The following is a 16,018-nucleotide window of genomic DNA, read 5'->3' as shown; positions in this document are numbered from 1 at the left end:
GGTACTAACACAGACAGGCACAGACTTTTGAATATGTCATGTGATTATAGCTATGGCTGTAATTTGTTCAACCTTCAGAGGCCTTCTCTTCTCTGGGAGTGCAATGACACAGTATGACACAGTTAGCCTAGCTTAGCATAATTCACCGCAAATGTGTCGCACCAGTTAGCATAGCTAGCCTAGCTTGCCATCATTCTACCTGCGCTGTGGCCCAGTAACCCTGCGCAGGCCAGCAGGTGTGTATAGAATACCTCTTATGTTGGTCCAGCAAGTCCTTGTCATTGATGAGGACCTTCAGATCTTTCAGGTTGTGCAGAAACTCCTTCTCCAGATCCACGTCCATGTCCTCCATCATGTTATCTGGACACAGCCGAGCACAAGCAGCGGTAAGGAGACCAAACAGAAAAGTCTTATCTTATGAGCTACTTGAACTAGTACATTGCCTTAGATAATGAATGATACAGTAGTTCATTAACACTAAGCCATTATTACCCACAGCCTGCCCAATGGGTCTGTGCACTAGCATTACTGAATGTGCACTAGCGTTACGTGCACTAGCATTATGCGCACTGCCATTACTTTATGTGCACTAGCATTTGTGCACTAGCTTTATGCATCTCTCTATCTTTCTCTTTTTTTTCGCTCCTTTCCTCATGCAGACTGTGAATGTGAAAACCATGGGCAGCATGTGCAAGTCAAAACTGAAGCCACAAGAATGGACTAAAAAATGGCGGAAATTCGATCACATATGGTCAGTTCTGGGTGGACCTGGCTTATTCATTCTGTACTGCCACCAATTTTGGCTGACCAGCTAACCAGTCCAGACTTGGACGTTGCCCTGCTGCAGCATGTGTTTTACAGTCACCTGGAGCGTTCGAGGGCCCATTTCCACAAAACACTGATTAATGAAGGTGCCTGCTTGATGACCCCTGTGAAATGCTCTCAGAGACTTTTGGTGTTTTGCCCACAAAGGTTGTTTTGTGAATTTGTTTTTGATGATAAACAGGCTTGGTTGTCCGTTGGCCACTGTGAGTAATCCCTTACCTATATCACTAGGACTTAACAACTCTCCTGCGTTTATATCTGAAAAAAGGCGTCCCAGAATGCATCTCACCAACGGCGCCTACGGTCCAGTAGCTGATGAGCTGCCCGGCACAGAAGGCAAAGTCCTGGAAGGACAGGTACTGCAGCTTCCTCTTGCCCGTCTCAAAGCGGCTGTTGGCGAAGAACACGATGGCAGCATAGTCCCTGTGAAGAGCGCAACGTTAGACACACACAGATAAACACACACACACACACACACACACACACACACACACACACACACACACACACACAGACACTACAACCAGCTGACCTGCTTTTTCAGATTTCCACTACTATTTATATCTACACTCACACATGTATAGATAGGGTTCCTCAGAGTGAAAACACAATGGGGGACGAATCTGCTCTGCAGCCTAGTTTACAATACAGGCCAGTGCATACTATACAGCAGACTGTCCATAGAGACCACTAACTATGACCAGTGACCAAGTGCTCCATCTTTACATTCACTCACGAAATGCTGCAAACACATATCTGTGGTGCTTTTGTTGTTATATATGATGGGGTCATCCCTATGTTCCCCGGGTCCTATGTTCCCTGTTATTTTCCTAAAGGGTCATGTTCCCTGGTTGCAATACATACCGGGGAACATAGGACCCTTTTTGGGAAAAGCGGGGAACATAGGACCCTTTCTAAAATGTAAGAAAAAAAGGGTCCTATGTTCCCCGGTTCCATACAAAGTGGGGAACATAAGACCCGGGGAAGATAGGACCTGGGGAACATAGGTACACTCCCATATGATTTATCACTACATTCTGATTCTACGTCATGTTTACATTACTAGTGCTGGGAGGCCAGCATCCCTTACTTGGCCAGAGTGTCAGAGAGCAGGAAGTGATGCTTCACGTTGTCCACTAGGGGGCCCTTGAGCTCCTCCACCACTTTGAATACTCGTTTGAAGTTGTCAAACTGTTTGAGCAGACAAGGACGTCACTCAGACACAACAGCAGTAACAGAAAACGACAAATCAACAACATCAAAACACATAAAATCAACACATAAAACAGACAAACAACATCAACACACTTAACAGACATAACATTCAGAGAGACATTTACACAAGCCTTACAGTGGCATGGCAGCCACAGCCAAATAATCGATAACAAACTAGCCACCAAGGTCAGGCCACTTAGTGCTACTCTTTAGCAAATCACAAACTAGCCATCAAGGTTAGGGCACTTAGCACTACTCTTCAGCAAATAACAAGCTGTTCCAGGAGCGTGGCCGCTGTTGTTAGCGCTGCACTTCCCCCACAGTCTCTCCCACTGAACTTATAGTACCAGATCTAACACATATTTGCTGCCTTGCTCAAGGGCACTTCAGCCATGGACTGGTCGGGAATCGAACCGGCAACCCTACAGTTACAAGCCCCAAGCCCTAACCAGTAGGCCACGGCTGCCCCAACATATGACTGACCACTAGCATATGGGTTAACACAACATGACTGACCACTAGCATATGGGTTAACACAACATGACTGACAACTCCCATATGGGCTTACACATATGACTGACCACTCCCATATGGGCTAACACATATGACTGACCACTAGCATATGGGCTAACACATGCTGTATGACTGACTGCTAGCATACTGTATGGGCTAACAACACACATATGATTGACCAGAGGGAAGGATCTTTGGACTGACCACTAATATATGGGCTAACACACATGACTGACCGCTAGCATACTGTATGGGCTAACACATATGACTGACCACTAGCATATGTGCTAACACACACATATGATTGACCGCTAGCATAGATATTGATGTCTCCTTGTCTGACTGCTGGTTCTGTATGTTTTCTCTTTAATCACGTTTGCTCCAATTTTGTCTGCATGTTACTATTGAATGTATTTAACTGCATTACATTGATTTGGTCATGTGCTTATTTACATGTAAATTACATACAAATTTGCTGATTTGGAATGTAAATGCGTTGTGCTGTTGTGGTGTGCACCAAATCTACATCCGGGTATAAATAAAGTTATCAAATCAAATCAAATCAAAGTTTAGCAGTATGGACTACAGACAGCCTACGTATGGATCCTGTGTGTAAGGCTTGGCACATGTTGGGGCTGCCACCACCATGCTTCTGGGTGCTGTTACTGTATCCAGCGTCCTGCTGTGCACATATTGATTAGGCTACGTTGTTGATTGGTTGTTGGTTGGTTACATTGGGAAGCACCCAGTCAACAGAACAGGAACATAACATCTCTCCCAGCGGATAACTTGTCTTCAACTATGAACCATATTTTTTCACATAATGAAATATGTAGGCAAGGACGTTTGCGGAGAATTCCAGTAAATACAACAAAACTGAATGATTGAATACAACTCATGAAGTCTTTTGACATCTTCTAAAATACTTTAATTACAAGTGCATTCAGAGCTCAGCGTTGCCATGACACCAGGTCCGTGGTAAGCAGGCGGCTGATGTCATCTCCAGATGACCAAACCCATCTAGCACGGCAGCTCGTTCTACTATAGATTAGGCCGTGACCTAAGGGACGTTCAAACAGTTACATTTTAATAATTTGGTGTAAACATTACATTGTAACGGTAACGCTTTGTGAAGCTCATGTGCAGCTACATTGTATTTTCGCAGAGAACTACCTCCCGACTGTTTGCAGGTGTCCACAGCATGATCCACCCAAACAATATCATCAACCTGGAGACCCAGTTCCTCTTCCCAAGCTTTCCTCAAATAGTGGGTGGCATAGTTCACTTGTTCAGAATATACCTCGAAAAATCTGAAATAAAGTGTTTTGAATCCAGTGGACCAAGCAAAAGACTATAACCCCAGCTCTCCTCAGAGAGGTATTCAAAATTAGCCAGGTACTGACGGACATACAGTAGTTCCCCACTTGTAGGTACCTAAAGAAGTGTGTTGATGGAATAGAAAACGTAACTAAATGCATGGTTATGATGACACACTGAAGCATAGACAGAGGTCCTTCATTACTACTCTGCTTTAACCCTCTCTGGTCAGGCAACTTGCAGCAGTTCTTAATTTGCTGCCATATTTTCAAACAATTAAGAATTATTCAGTTGTTCACTTTTGTCTTTACAGGTAATCCAGGTGTTGAGAAAAGAAAAGCTGGAAGCGAACCGTTTTTAACATCTTTCTTATCAATGGCCACTCACACAGTGGGAGTTTGTTGAAATGTCAAGGCTGTAGCCTTCACACTAATAGGCAAAAGCTTTATGATTTGCTGCCCAGTAGTAAAGTTGAAAACATGGCAACCCAAATCCACCCTCTCTGGGTTTTTGTAAATTAGTTTTTTATATTCTACGAGCTTTAAAACCCCAGACAAAAGGAACGATTATTGAGTCTCGTAGTTTAAAGAACGACTGTTAGGAAAATAGAAAGGTTTTTAAAGAGGAATATACTGTAGAAATCTGGCCAGTGAGACCATCTTGATAGCTTTTATACGACCCACCAAAGAAAGCAGGAGCAAATTACTCCAAGGTACTTCAGCTTATCTGTAACTTTAAATGAGTTTATACAAAAAAAATCTGCTTCATGGCTATCCCCTAGAGGCATTAATTAGCTTTTTCACCAGTGAATTGTGTACCCAGACTCTTTATGACTTTATAAGGTCTAACAGATTGAGATTGCAACATCATCTGCATATAAAGATAAATGGTGGTCCACATCTCTTAGACAAATGGGTTTGAGAGAGCTGTGTTGCGGTTTGAGAGAACTGTGTTGCCTGAGAGCTGTGTTGCAGTTTGAGAGAACTGTGCTGCCTGAGAGCTGTGTTGCAGTTTGAGAGAGCTGTGTTGCCTGAGAGCTGTGTTGCAGTTTGAGAGAGCTGTGTTGCCTGAGAGCTGTGTTGCAGTTTGAGAGAGCTGTGTTGCCTGAGAGCTGTGTTGCAGTTTGAGAGAACTGTGTTGCCTGAGAGCTGTGTTGCAGTTTGAGAGAGCTGTGTTGCCTGAGAGCTGTGTTGCGGTTTGAGAGAACTGTGCTGCCTGAGAGCTGTGTTGCAGTTTGAGAGAGCTGTGTTGCCTGAGAGCTGTGTTGCAGCTTGAGAGAGCTGTGTTGCCTGAGAGCTGTGTTGCAGTTTGAGAGAGCTGTGTTGCCTGAGAGCTGTGTTGCAGTTTGAGAGAGCTGTGTTGCCTGAGAGCTGTGTTGCAGTTTGAGAGAACTGTGTTGCCTGAGAGCTGTGTTGCAGTTTGAGAGAGCTGTGCTGCCTGAGAGCTGTGTTGCAGTTTGAGAGAGCTGTGTTGCAGTTTGAGAGAGCTGTGTTGCAGCTTGAGAGAGCTGTGTTGCCTGAGAGCTGTGTTGCAGTTTGAGAGAGCTGTGCTGCAGTTTGAGAGAGCTGTGTTGCAGTTTGAGAGAGCTGTGCTGCCTGAGAGCTGTGTTGCAGTTTGAGAGAGCTGTGTTGCAGTTTGAGAGAGCTGTGCTGCCTGAGAGCTGTGTTGCAGTTTGAGAGAGCTGTGTTGCAGTTTGAGAGAGCTGTGTTGCAGCTTGAGAGAGCTGTGTTGCCTGAGAGCTGTGTTGCAGTTTGAGAGAGCTGTGCTGCCTGAGAGCTGTGTTGCAGTTTGAGAGAGCTGTGTTGCAGTTTGAGAGAGCTGTGCTGCCTGAGAGCTGTGTTGCAGTTTGAGAGAGCTGTGTTGCAGTTTGAGAGAGCTGTGTTGCAGCTTGAGAGAGCTGTGTTGCCTGAGAGCTGTGTTGCAGTTTGAGAGAGCTGTGCTGCCTGAGAGCTGTGTTGCAGTTTGAGAGAGCTGTGTTGCAGTTTGAGAGAGCTGTGTTGCAGCTTGAGAGAGCTGTGTTGCCTGAGAGCTGTGTTGCAGTTTGAGAGAGCTGTGTTGCAGTTTGAGAGAGCTGTGTTGCAGCTTGAGAGAGCTGTGTTGCCTGAGAGCTGTGTTGCAGTTTGAGAGAGCTGTGCTGCCTGAGAGCTGTGTTGCAGTTTGAGAGAGCTGTGTTGCCTGATTCTAATATTTTCCAGCCACGCAGACGTGTCCCCTCTAGCTTTGGACATATAATTGATGATAATAGTGCTGAAGCGCTTGTTTATATTGCTGGGATCAGTGATCGTTTTCCCAGATTTGACTGCCTGCTCTCTTGTCATAACAGATGCAGTGCAGTTGAGGTGTATCAGGTCAAAGTGTGAAGTAACGGTAAGAGTCGTCCACGTCTGGCTCACCTGCCGTCTGCAGCTCTTCACGCCGATGCCGGTCTTGGAGCTTATGTCATCCAGCTCCTTTTTCATGCCCTTGGACAGCTTCTTGCCCAGCACCTCCCTGGCGAAGCCGTTGTCAAACTGATAGTACCTGTAAAACCAGACCAATCAGACACAGCCCTCAGACAGGAGAGGTAGCAGTGGACCATACCTACTGAGCACCAGGTCCAGGGGGGTGCGGCAGCATGGTGTGTACCTCTCGATCATCATGCCTTGCTTCTGTGGAGGGATCTGGAAGAGCAGCTGGTTGCCCAGTTTGGCCGGACTGTACAGGAGCTTTTCGCACATCTGGAAGGTGCGGAACTGGTCCATGGTGTCACTGAGCACCACATCTGAGCTCACATCACCGTCACACAACCCCCCTGCCTGCATACGCAATCGCACAGCATCATTCACTACACAGAGAGAGAGAGAGAGAGAGAGAGAGAGAGAGAGGGACAGGGAGAGAGACAGAGAGAGAGAGAGACAGACGGGGAGGTAGAGGGAGAGAATTGTGTTATTAAGTATCTATCAGTCATTAACTGCAGTTTTTAGTACAAGAGTGCAAGAGAAGTTCCAGGTCATCTTTATCAAGCCTGGGTAATACCTGCATATCCATCCAGCCAAAGTTGATAGACGTCCTCATCCATGGTGGTGTTGTTCCCCACGAACACATCCAGCTCCACCGACATGATCTGTTGCGCAAAACACACGCGCGCGCGCACGCGCACACACACACACACACACACACACACACACACACATACAAGTTTATGCCTATGGCAATTTCCCAATATCTTCAATGAGACCGTGGTCGACCGGACTCGCAAAACCACTGGTTGGTGCAAATTAAATGAAAAAGCTTCTGATCAAGGGATGTAGCCTATTAGACCATACAGTGAACTTGACCCCCGAGTTAAAAGAAACCAGCGCACAACAGTCACTGATCCCTCTGACACTATTTTAACTCCAAAGCTTGTTAACGCCTTAAACCCTGACAGGATAGGGCCACGAAATATATTCGCACACACTTACCTACTGCTTTAAGAGTTACTCAGCCGTTTTAGTGTCGTTGAAACAGTCGCTTGAAAAAAACGAAGGCTAGCTGACACCAAAATGCAGAAGGTAAAGTCTCCGTGCTTGCTCGAAGAACTGCATCTGCAAACTCGTAATTATACCTACAGTTATCTTTAGTTATTGTATTGCGCACTTAAAATGTCCAAAGTCGTTGTAGCCAATATCCTCTATTACAACACCAATGCTTCAACTAGCTAACGGTGACCAAAAAGTAATGGTTGAAACTATTTAATTGTAGATCTAAAGCCTGAAACCCGCCCCGTCGAGCCCTTCCACAACACACACCGATGTTTTTCACAATTCGCAACCTCGGACAGCGGTCAGTCCCACCTCTTGTATTAATCGAGTAGACTCAATACTGCCATCTATAGCAATGGAGGGTAACCTTAATAGCTGGGTCGCTTCAGAAGTTTCTCAGGTGCACAGCAAGAGAAAGATTTTTTAGGCATTTGATAGTTCCTGTCATATTTGGCCAACTCGATTAGGCCTACTTCAGAAGGTGTTGGCTCTAATTTGTTGTTATTCTTGAGAAACTCATGCTAACCCTAAGCCTTAAGACTAGTGTTACGCCCCTAGGATTTGTTGAGGTCGCTGCTGATATTGTTTTGTTTCTTCTCTGACTGTGTTTGTTTCATTCAATATAATCATCCTCACAAGTCTGTGTTTGAGAAATGTGAATAGTTCACACACACACACACACACACACACACACACACACACACACACACACACACACACACACACACACACACACACACACACACATATTGCCCTACTTATTATAGTTTATGTTGATGTAGCAGATGCTTATGTCCAAGTTGTGTGACCAATCTGTAATTTTATTGTCAGTGGACTATCTAGGCTGCGAGACTAGGCTACTGTGGACTATGTAGCATATAGCCTACTGTGACAGAGAAGGTCCTGTTTGGGGACACATGACTCAAATGACATTAATATGAACATGGCCCATGGGCTCTAGGCTATTGTGGCTGCTGTTGCATCACTAGCGCCGTTAGCACAGTGAGTCACCATTTGCTTTGGGTGTTCGGGAGAGCATGCTATTTAATAATTTATTATTTATCATTATTACCCTATTTAGTAATTTATTGCACATTCATTTCATAACACTTTCATCAGGACATTCAGACCGTGGCCCATGACTTCATCGGGGCAACAGGGAGAACAGCTGCTTACATAAGCAAGTACTCCTTAACATGACCATACAATATTATATTCCCTAGTCCGAGATATTACAACCCACAAGACTGGCCTATATGGTTAAGATTCTGTGAATCAGCATAAAAGAAAGACAACACTGTTTATTTTTCTATGTGTTTATTGATCTTCATGCAGATAAACCAGCTGTCTGCTTGGTGGGTACAAACTGTAATACAAACATATGAAACTAGCTTTTCCACATACAAAACTGGTATAACAATAAATCTGCGATTGGTGCTCTACACTTTGGTAGCTTGACTATGGTGTGCAATGCGTAACAGTCTAGATCTATCTGATCCAATCAGCGTAATTTCTGCTTTCCATTACACCGTATATGTTTCCATGGTTACATCACTATAGGAACTGGCCCAGGGAAGACACTGTCCTGCAGTTTTGTCTTAAAGGCCGACCTTCCTTTGCTATGACCTCAACACTAATAATGCCGCCAGAGCCATGCTCTCCCAAAAGTGTTGTTGACTCCATATCTAACAGTGTCATGTCCATTCAAATGAGTACAAGCAATAATGCAATGCAGCCTACACCTTCTAGCAAAGCAGCTAAGCTTCTACAGACCCCAGAAGCTTGACTTTATAGACTTAAAAAGAATAAAAGAATTTCTACCAGCTCATCAAGCCAAAGGGAATGGGTAACTGTTCTTCTTTCCTCTTGGCTGTGATGAGAGGACCACTAATACAGACCCAAACAATGTGAAGTAAAATAACAGCAGGACCAAGTCACTGTGTACATTAATAAGTAACCTGGGAGGCTAGTTAAAGAGGAACTATGCAGGTTTGGCGATTTCTTCACTTTTTCTTGTTTTACGCATGCAGGTTTCTCTGCAGAGCTTCACCTTTAGCGTGTACATTTTACAACACTCCTCAATCTGTCAGTCACGAGGCTGTGAGACTTTCTGTTTGTCAGTGCACCGGCCCGCCGGCCCAAAGTTGGAAGGGTGTTTTTTCCGCTCACAGACGCTAGGCGGAAGCGAAACAGCCTCCATTCAACCCGAAAAAAAGATATATAACCATTCCAATGAGTCCAAAGCTGTTCAGTTAATTAAGTTAAAAAAAAAACCTGCATAGTTCCCCTTTAATGGAGCAGTGGCTGCACCGTTCATGGAGGAGATTACGACAGCTCGCTTGCTCACTCGCCTAAATAACATCACAGAAGAGTGGCCATGAACACGAGCAGGTCTGCAGTCAATGCCGACCGATTCACCACATTTCACCACAGTGCCTGGCACAGTGAACAGTGAGTCTGTTCCACATACCTGCACTTAAAGGAAATGAGACAGTATCAGTGTTTAACAAATCAAAATCATAACAGTGCTTCTCTGCGTTGTATATGATAACGTAACACCATGCTATAGTATAGAACCATACAGTGCTGCGGTAAGCATGGATCACTCATGAAACCTGTTTTAAAGCAGTGTGTGTGTTGTCAGTGCATGCAGATGCCTGCGGTTTGAGTCATGTCCTAGTGGAAACAGAAGAGCTGGTGTGTTATGTCCGTGCAAGTTACTACAAGGCATTCCGCTCTGCAGCTGGACACGTTTCTGCAAACCGTGTAAACATGTTACCCTTTGAATGCAGAATTTTCTATTTCTTTTGGACTGTGGAACGTCTGTGTCACACACACACACACACACACACACCCCTCTCCCAAGGGACATGTTCTTTGAAACGTGTCATTTCAATTGGTCTGAGCTCTGGAGGTGTATAGTGTATAATAATAAAGTATATTGAGTATATGTACCGTATTAAATCTCAGCAATGTGAATGCAGCTCTGAGTATTCCTCTCGTTTGCGCCTCCATCTTCCCACATACAACCTCCACCACATCACTAAAGCATTACCACCAAATAGTGTTCTTTCATCACCGTTGTGCACAACTCCACCCATACAGACCCAAGTACAGCTTTGGGCAGTGTGCGTGTAACTAAAGGTGCTTACACACTGCCCAGACAACACCCAACGAAACCCAACGTTCTTAGGCCCTGCCCACTCTAAGTCAGGGAAATATAAACATGCATAATTATTTCTCCATGTAGCCCTTCCATCCACACTAAAACGCATATTCGGACCCTGAAAACAATATTTCTTGAAAAAGCTCTCTAAGGTGCATACATTGAAAATGCCGGGTTTGCAGTACAGTGCGGACGTTGAAAAGGCAGTCAGATACGATGGCGTGCGGTTGCCATGGCACTGATAAAAGTTCCAGACACCACCAACAATGAACACTTCTATGGCCTATTCAAGTTTTAGTGTGGATCAAAAACAATCAAAAAAGATTTGAAAGTGTTAATGTGTACGGAGATAGTTTTCACTGATCATTTTCAAATAAGCTTATTCATATTGAGCCACTTAGGTGGACGGGCCTTAAAGTTGGAAGTTGTCTGTTGCAGTCTTTAGAATGTTCAGAAAACCACCTACTAGCTCCACACTGCCCAGACAGTGAAAGTACAACTCAAACAACTCCATCCATCAACCACAGCCTGATGGCACACTCTAACCTAATTGTGTTTGTCAGGGTTGGTTGCTGTTTGTTGGGGCAGTGTGTATGTAACACCTTGAAGATACACAAACTCTGAACCTACAACAATCCAAATTCAACCGGTGAGCTGACATTCCACATGTCTACTGAAATTCATGATCAAACGGCCAACACAGAAAACACCAGAGAGGCACCTGGGGGGTATTGCAAGTACGTGGTTTAGAGACAAACCTGGGAAAGTTAACTCAGTGTAAGCAGTAAACCTCCTAATAGAAGAGCTGTAAGGCTTTATTCTCCTAACAATACAATACTAATTGCAATACACTTGCTCTGAGTTAACTTACCCAGGTTTGTCACTAAACCACATACTTGCAATACCCCCCAGGTGCCAGGTAAGTGATAGCAAATCCACTGAGAGTACAACACAACAGTAAGAGATTCCCATGAGATACTGAGAACTATTGCAATATAAACACAGTTCCTTCTGTATGAACCAATGTATAGATGAATACTTCATCTGCAACCCAAATAAGGTTAACTATCCAGTACATGAGACCGAGGTGGGCTTCACTGCCCTCGTGTCACCCTAATACAGTATGCCGTGTAAAGAACCTGGTCTGAACCCGCAGACTCAGGCTACACACAGCCAGTGTGCTGTTCGCCCCCCTCCTCGTGGTCATGGCTAGGGTGGCTGTGGTGCGCCATCTTGCAGATGGGCTTGTGTGCCTCCAGCACCAGCTCCAGCTTCTCCTTCTCCCGCTCCAGCCCAGCAATCTCGTCCTGCAGCTGGGTCTGCACACCCTCCAGCTGGTCACTCTCCTGCACAGAGCACAGGCCATCAGTACACAAACAAACAATCACAACAACAACAACAATAACAGACGTCTGTAACTGCATCTGATTCCTGTTCTGAAGAAAGAAGAGGATAATGAGATGCAAAAAGATAATGAGATGCAAACATAATCAACAGCAACAAACAACACAGATAAACGGCATCAGTGTCATCCCTCTCCAACTGATCACTCCTTTTCACTGTTCGAAGGAAGGAAAGAGGGGGAGACCAATCAACAACAACAACAAAACAAGCAAACACAAACACCAACAATACACATGAAACAACAATAAACCTACAGTATGCCTCCTCAAGCAGCTGGGCAGGATTGCCCTCCAGTGTGGATGAGTAACAGACAAACAACAACACCACCACATTAAATGCAGCCCCAAGCACTGAGCAGGATTACTGACTCATCCACACACCTGTAACTCACTGACGACTGATTTACGTGGGTTATGAGAGAGGGCCACATCTGGAACAGCTGCTTGCACCGACAGTGTAGTGGTCAGTCAAACAATGTGCAATTATCCAGCAGGCCTCAGCCCACCTGCTTTGACTACTACATCCCTCCCCCCCCAACTCCCTGACTGCTTGATTTTCTCTCTGAAGCGTGTGTGTGTGTATGAGTGTATGTGTGTGTGTGTGTGTTAGTGTTTAGCTTACGCTCTGCAGGGTGTCGGTGAGCTCGCGGCGGCGGTTTCGGCACTTAGCAGCAGCCATACGGTTACGCTCCCTACGCACCCTCCTCCGCTCAGCCTCCTCCTGAGATACCTGGAGAGATGGAGGGAGGGAGAGAGGGAGATGGAGAGAGAAAGGGGAGAGAGAGAGAAAGATAAGAGAGACATGGAGAGAGGGAGGGAGAGAAAGAGAGAGAAAGAGAGAGGGGGAGAGGGAGGAAGGGAGAGAGAAGGAGGGAGGGAACCGAGCACCATGATGAATCAGCACCGCTCAGGAGGATCCAATTCCACAGCACAATATGGATCACACACACACACACACACACACACACACACACACACACACACACTACTGAAAGTTGACCTTCATGTTTGTGAGATTTATTTGTATGGAAAGTCTCTGCTACTGGCTAAAGATTGTGTTAAATATTCTTTAAAGAACAAAAACACTACTCTACCCTGAACATGCACTAGCCACACACTAGCACAGTGCTTCTCCACGGTGCGAAATGAGCGTTCTGTGGAATTTCGAGGCTCAAAGCATTCTTTACAGGCTCATGAAATAAGAGTGTTGTCAAATGCATCCATGCACAGCTCCTTCGTTAAAAACGGTTTACGGTAGTCAGACTTCTTAAATTCTCATAATCTGTATTTAACAGTTGACTTTGTTTTGCTTGTACTTAACGCATGTGTTTGCCCTTAGCTATATACGTAACCTTCATGATATTGTGCAGTGTAAAGCACATCTCTACAATAGCCTACAATGGCCAGTTTCGATCGACACTAGCCTACTTCATCATATACTTTAAGTATGTAGCCATACTGACATCTAGTGGCAGTACTCTATACGTGACAAAAACTTATTAAAAAACATGTTCAAATTGGATGCTTCAAATCCACCACACAAGTCTCTGGTCCTGTTTAAACCACCCACAAACACGCGCTCAACCACCCCCGAGCGCCGGCTCCACTCTCTCGTCTCGCTCTCCCTGATTCCCGCTCAAATTCTGCTGCTGTGACTCACGAGCCGCACTGCGTGACTCAGGTGTGTGAATCACATTACCGCACACGATGAGTCAGCGCGCGGCCCCTTCCTTTCTCCTTCCCCCCCGCTTTGTGTCTTTCCAAACAACATCCACAAGACAACGCCAACGCCACCTACTTTGTCATCCAGACGGCCCGCAACCTTTGTCCTGGTTTTGCCCGTGGCACCGGGACAGCGCGGGCGTGCGTGGCAGCAGCTGGGTATCGGGCCAGGAGGACGACCTATGGGCTCCTCGTGGGGCATGAACGAGGCCAGCGTCTGCCATGAGGAGTCGGGCTGGGTCCAGAGAGAGGACTGAAGGAGCCAGCGGAGGTCTTGGCTGGACGTGATGACATCCAGACTGGGGCTTGACATGGTTGGCCCCGTAACCTTCTGAAGCCAAAGACGAGGAACCAAAACACACAGCAAGGAGGAAAGTGTGAGAGTTAAAAAACAAAGACAAATGAATGTTCTTCTACTTCTCCTTTTGTATTTTGAAACATGTAACAAAGTGTATGGCGTAGCTTGTCTTCTATTTAATCCTATGCGCTATCGGTGTACATTTGTCGTGCGTAAAACAACGTCGTAATTCTTCTCACAGGATGGTATTGTTGTTCCTTTGTCAGTTAGCCTACTCGTGTGCTGAAATGTATTTTAATCTACGATTATGGGACTTTCCTACCTGTTGCACCTGTTGCATCTGCGCAGTTTCACAAGGGGTATGTCCCGAAGAAGTTTGCAGGAGTCCATCACAGGTCTGAATCGGGCCGGGGATTAACATGGTCTCTCCACTCCCGTGCGGATTTGGAAAATTCCCACTAGGTCCGGGGAATTTTAGTTAGTCAAAGGCCTAAACAATCTGTCTGCAGGGTCTTCAGTTAGGTGACTTTTTTATTTTGATATTTTTAAACTACTATCCAAAACCAACAATCACAACAACAGATTTCAGGCATTACGCAATCAGGTTAGACAACAAACGCTCACGCATTGTTGATGGCACGAATTATTTTACCTCAGTCCAGGCATGCTGTAGGCGGCTGCTCACTAAGTCATCACTTTGAAGATGTGCATCACGACGGCTCACGTGTGAAGAGGCAAGTCTCGACTATTCCACAGGCTATAATATTATCATTTTAAAAGGTAAACGCCCTCGCTACCACCCGGGCGAGTTTAGCCTCGCATCCCACAGTAGCCAGCATGCGTTTGAGCGCCCTGCGTGCGGCTATACCCTGAAATAGTCAGTCTCCGCCCACTCCATAATGGGACACCGTCAACATTCAGAGCCGTTAGGCGTTGTACAGCGCCAGATTAAGTTTCCCTTACTGCGGTTTCACTTTGACTCACTTTGAATGAAGTGAAGGGAACTATCCGGGATTTTTGCGTTGATTTATAAGCATGGTAAAATCACTGCTGGAGATTACCTTGAGTCAATGCATGGGCTTTCACCCATGTGATGTATTGAAATGTTTACACTTTATTTCCACCTGTAAAATCCTCAAAACAATACATGTAATTCAGAAGATTTGACTGACACCCAATGAGGTGTTATGTCACAGGACTCCAGTTTCATAGTAGTAATTCTGCCCCCCACACACATCATGACTAAAGCCAAACTCCTGAAACGAAGATGCATTAAGTAAACTGACCAAGACTCATTCAGCAAACGGTGCCTGCTTGACAAGAGAGGTGATGAGGATATTGACTCTGAAGGAAGGAATGCAAGAGGTTCCGTTATTCTCCCTATCCCTCCCTCTCACTCTCCCAGTGCCTTACTATAGAGCTCTGCTGTGGTTTGCTTGTGACGACACAGAGAGCTTTAATCTTACTTCCTTATTTTAAATACGTTGTAGGTTACTTTGCATAATTGACTTTGATGTAAGATAAATGTATGATCGGCCTACATTCTACAGAGATTGTAGAGGATGTCTGTTTTTTTTTATTACACACATTTATCAGTAGCATGCAACGTATGGTTTCCAGTAACTGTAAGGGTTAATGGTGTCGGTTAAAGCACTTCCAACTCAATTGTAATAACACTAATGTCTAAATCTCTCTCTTCTCTGGTTTGGCGGGAAATGGTGGTGGCAGCTGTTTATGATTACAGCCTGAAATTCCTGACACTGTTACTCACGCACACAGAACCGCTTTTTAACCCGGCGTGTGCACGCACACACACACACACACACAGACAGACAGACACTGCCCAACTGACACACATACACACTCAATGAACAAACATCCACACACAGACACACAGCGACTTCTCAACTGACACACACACACACACAGTTCTCAGTTGACAGAAACACACACACATAGAGACACAAAGGCACATCTCAATGAACACAACACCTCTCAACCGACACACATACACACACACACACACACACACACACACACACAAAGGATGAGCACA

General features: G+C 45.3%; 2 protein-coding genes across 3 annotated transcripts in view; both read right to left on the bottom strand.

Moving 5' to 3' along the window:
• Positions 1 to 7,647, bottom strand: part of LOC134080699 (acidic fibroblast growth factor intracellular-binding protein B-like) — a 9,379-nt gene extending 1,732 nt beyond the window's left edge. The window contains exons 1-7 of one of the 2 annotated variants that reach the window (XM_062537264.1): positions 7,314 to 7,647; positions 6,886 to 6,973; positions 6,451 to 6,694; positions 6,264 to 6,390; positions 1,916 to 2,016; positions 1,115 to 1,248; positions 252 to 360 (exon numbers count right to left, since the gene is read on the bottom strand). In XM_062537264.1, coding sequence (XP_062393248.1) covers positions 252 to 360; positions 1,115 to 1,248; positions 1,916 to 2,016; positions 6,264 to 6,390; positions 6,451 to 6,694; positions 6,886 to 6,970 — 800 coding nt within the window. In that variant the 5' untranslated portion in view covers positions 6,971 to 6,973; positions 7,314 to 7,647. The remainder of the gene's footprint in view (positions 1 to 251; positions 361 to 1,114; positions 1,249 to 1,915; positions 2,017 to 6,263; positions 6,391 to 6,450; positions 6,695 to 6,885; positions 6,974 to 7,313) is intronic. The other variant, XM_062537265.1, reaches the window with a different exon arrangement.
• A 1,050-nt stretch (positions 7,648 to 8,697) lies between these two features.
• On the bottom strand, positions 8,698 to 14,469 carry fosl1b (FOS like 1, AP-1 transcription factor subunit b). Its single transcript, XM_062537263.1, has 4 exons — positions 14,285 to 14,469; positions 13,741 to 13,995; positions 12,565 to 12,672; positions 8,698 to 11,885 (listed from the first exon to the last, which is right to left on the bottom strand). Exons 1-4 carry the CDS (start codon positions 14,381 to 14,383, stop codon positions 11,703 to 11,705), a joined length of 645 nt encoding a protein of 214 aa, XP_062393247.1. The 5' UTR covers positions 14,384 to 14,469; the 3' UTR covers positions 8,698 to 11,702.
• Positions 14,470 to 16,018: the final 1,549 nt, after the last annotated feature.

Source organism: Sardina pilchardus, chromosome 5 (assembly GCF_963854185.1).
Source record: "Sardina pilchardus chromosome 5, fSarPil1.1, whole genome shotgun sequence".
Classification (NCBI taxonomy): domain Eukaryota; kingdom Metazoa; phylum Chordata; class Actinopteri; order Clupeiformes; family Clupeidae; genus Sardina; species Sardina pilchardus.
Note: the sequence above shows the minus strand (reverse complement) of the source record. Positions and strands in the feature narration are given on the sequence as shown.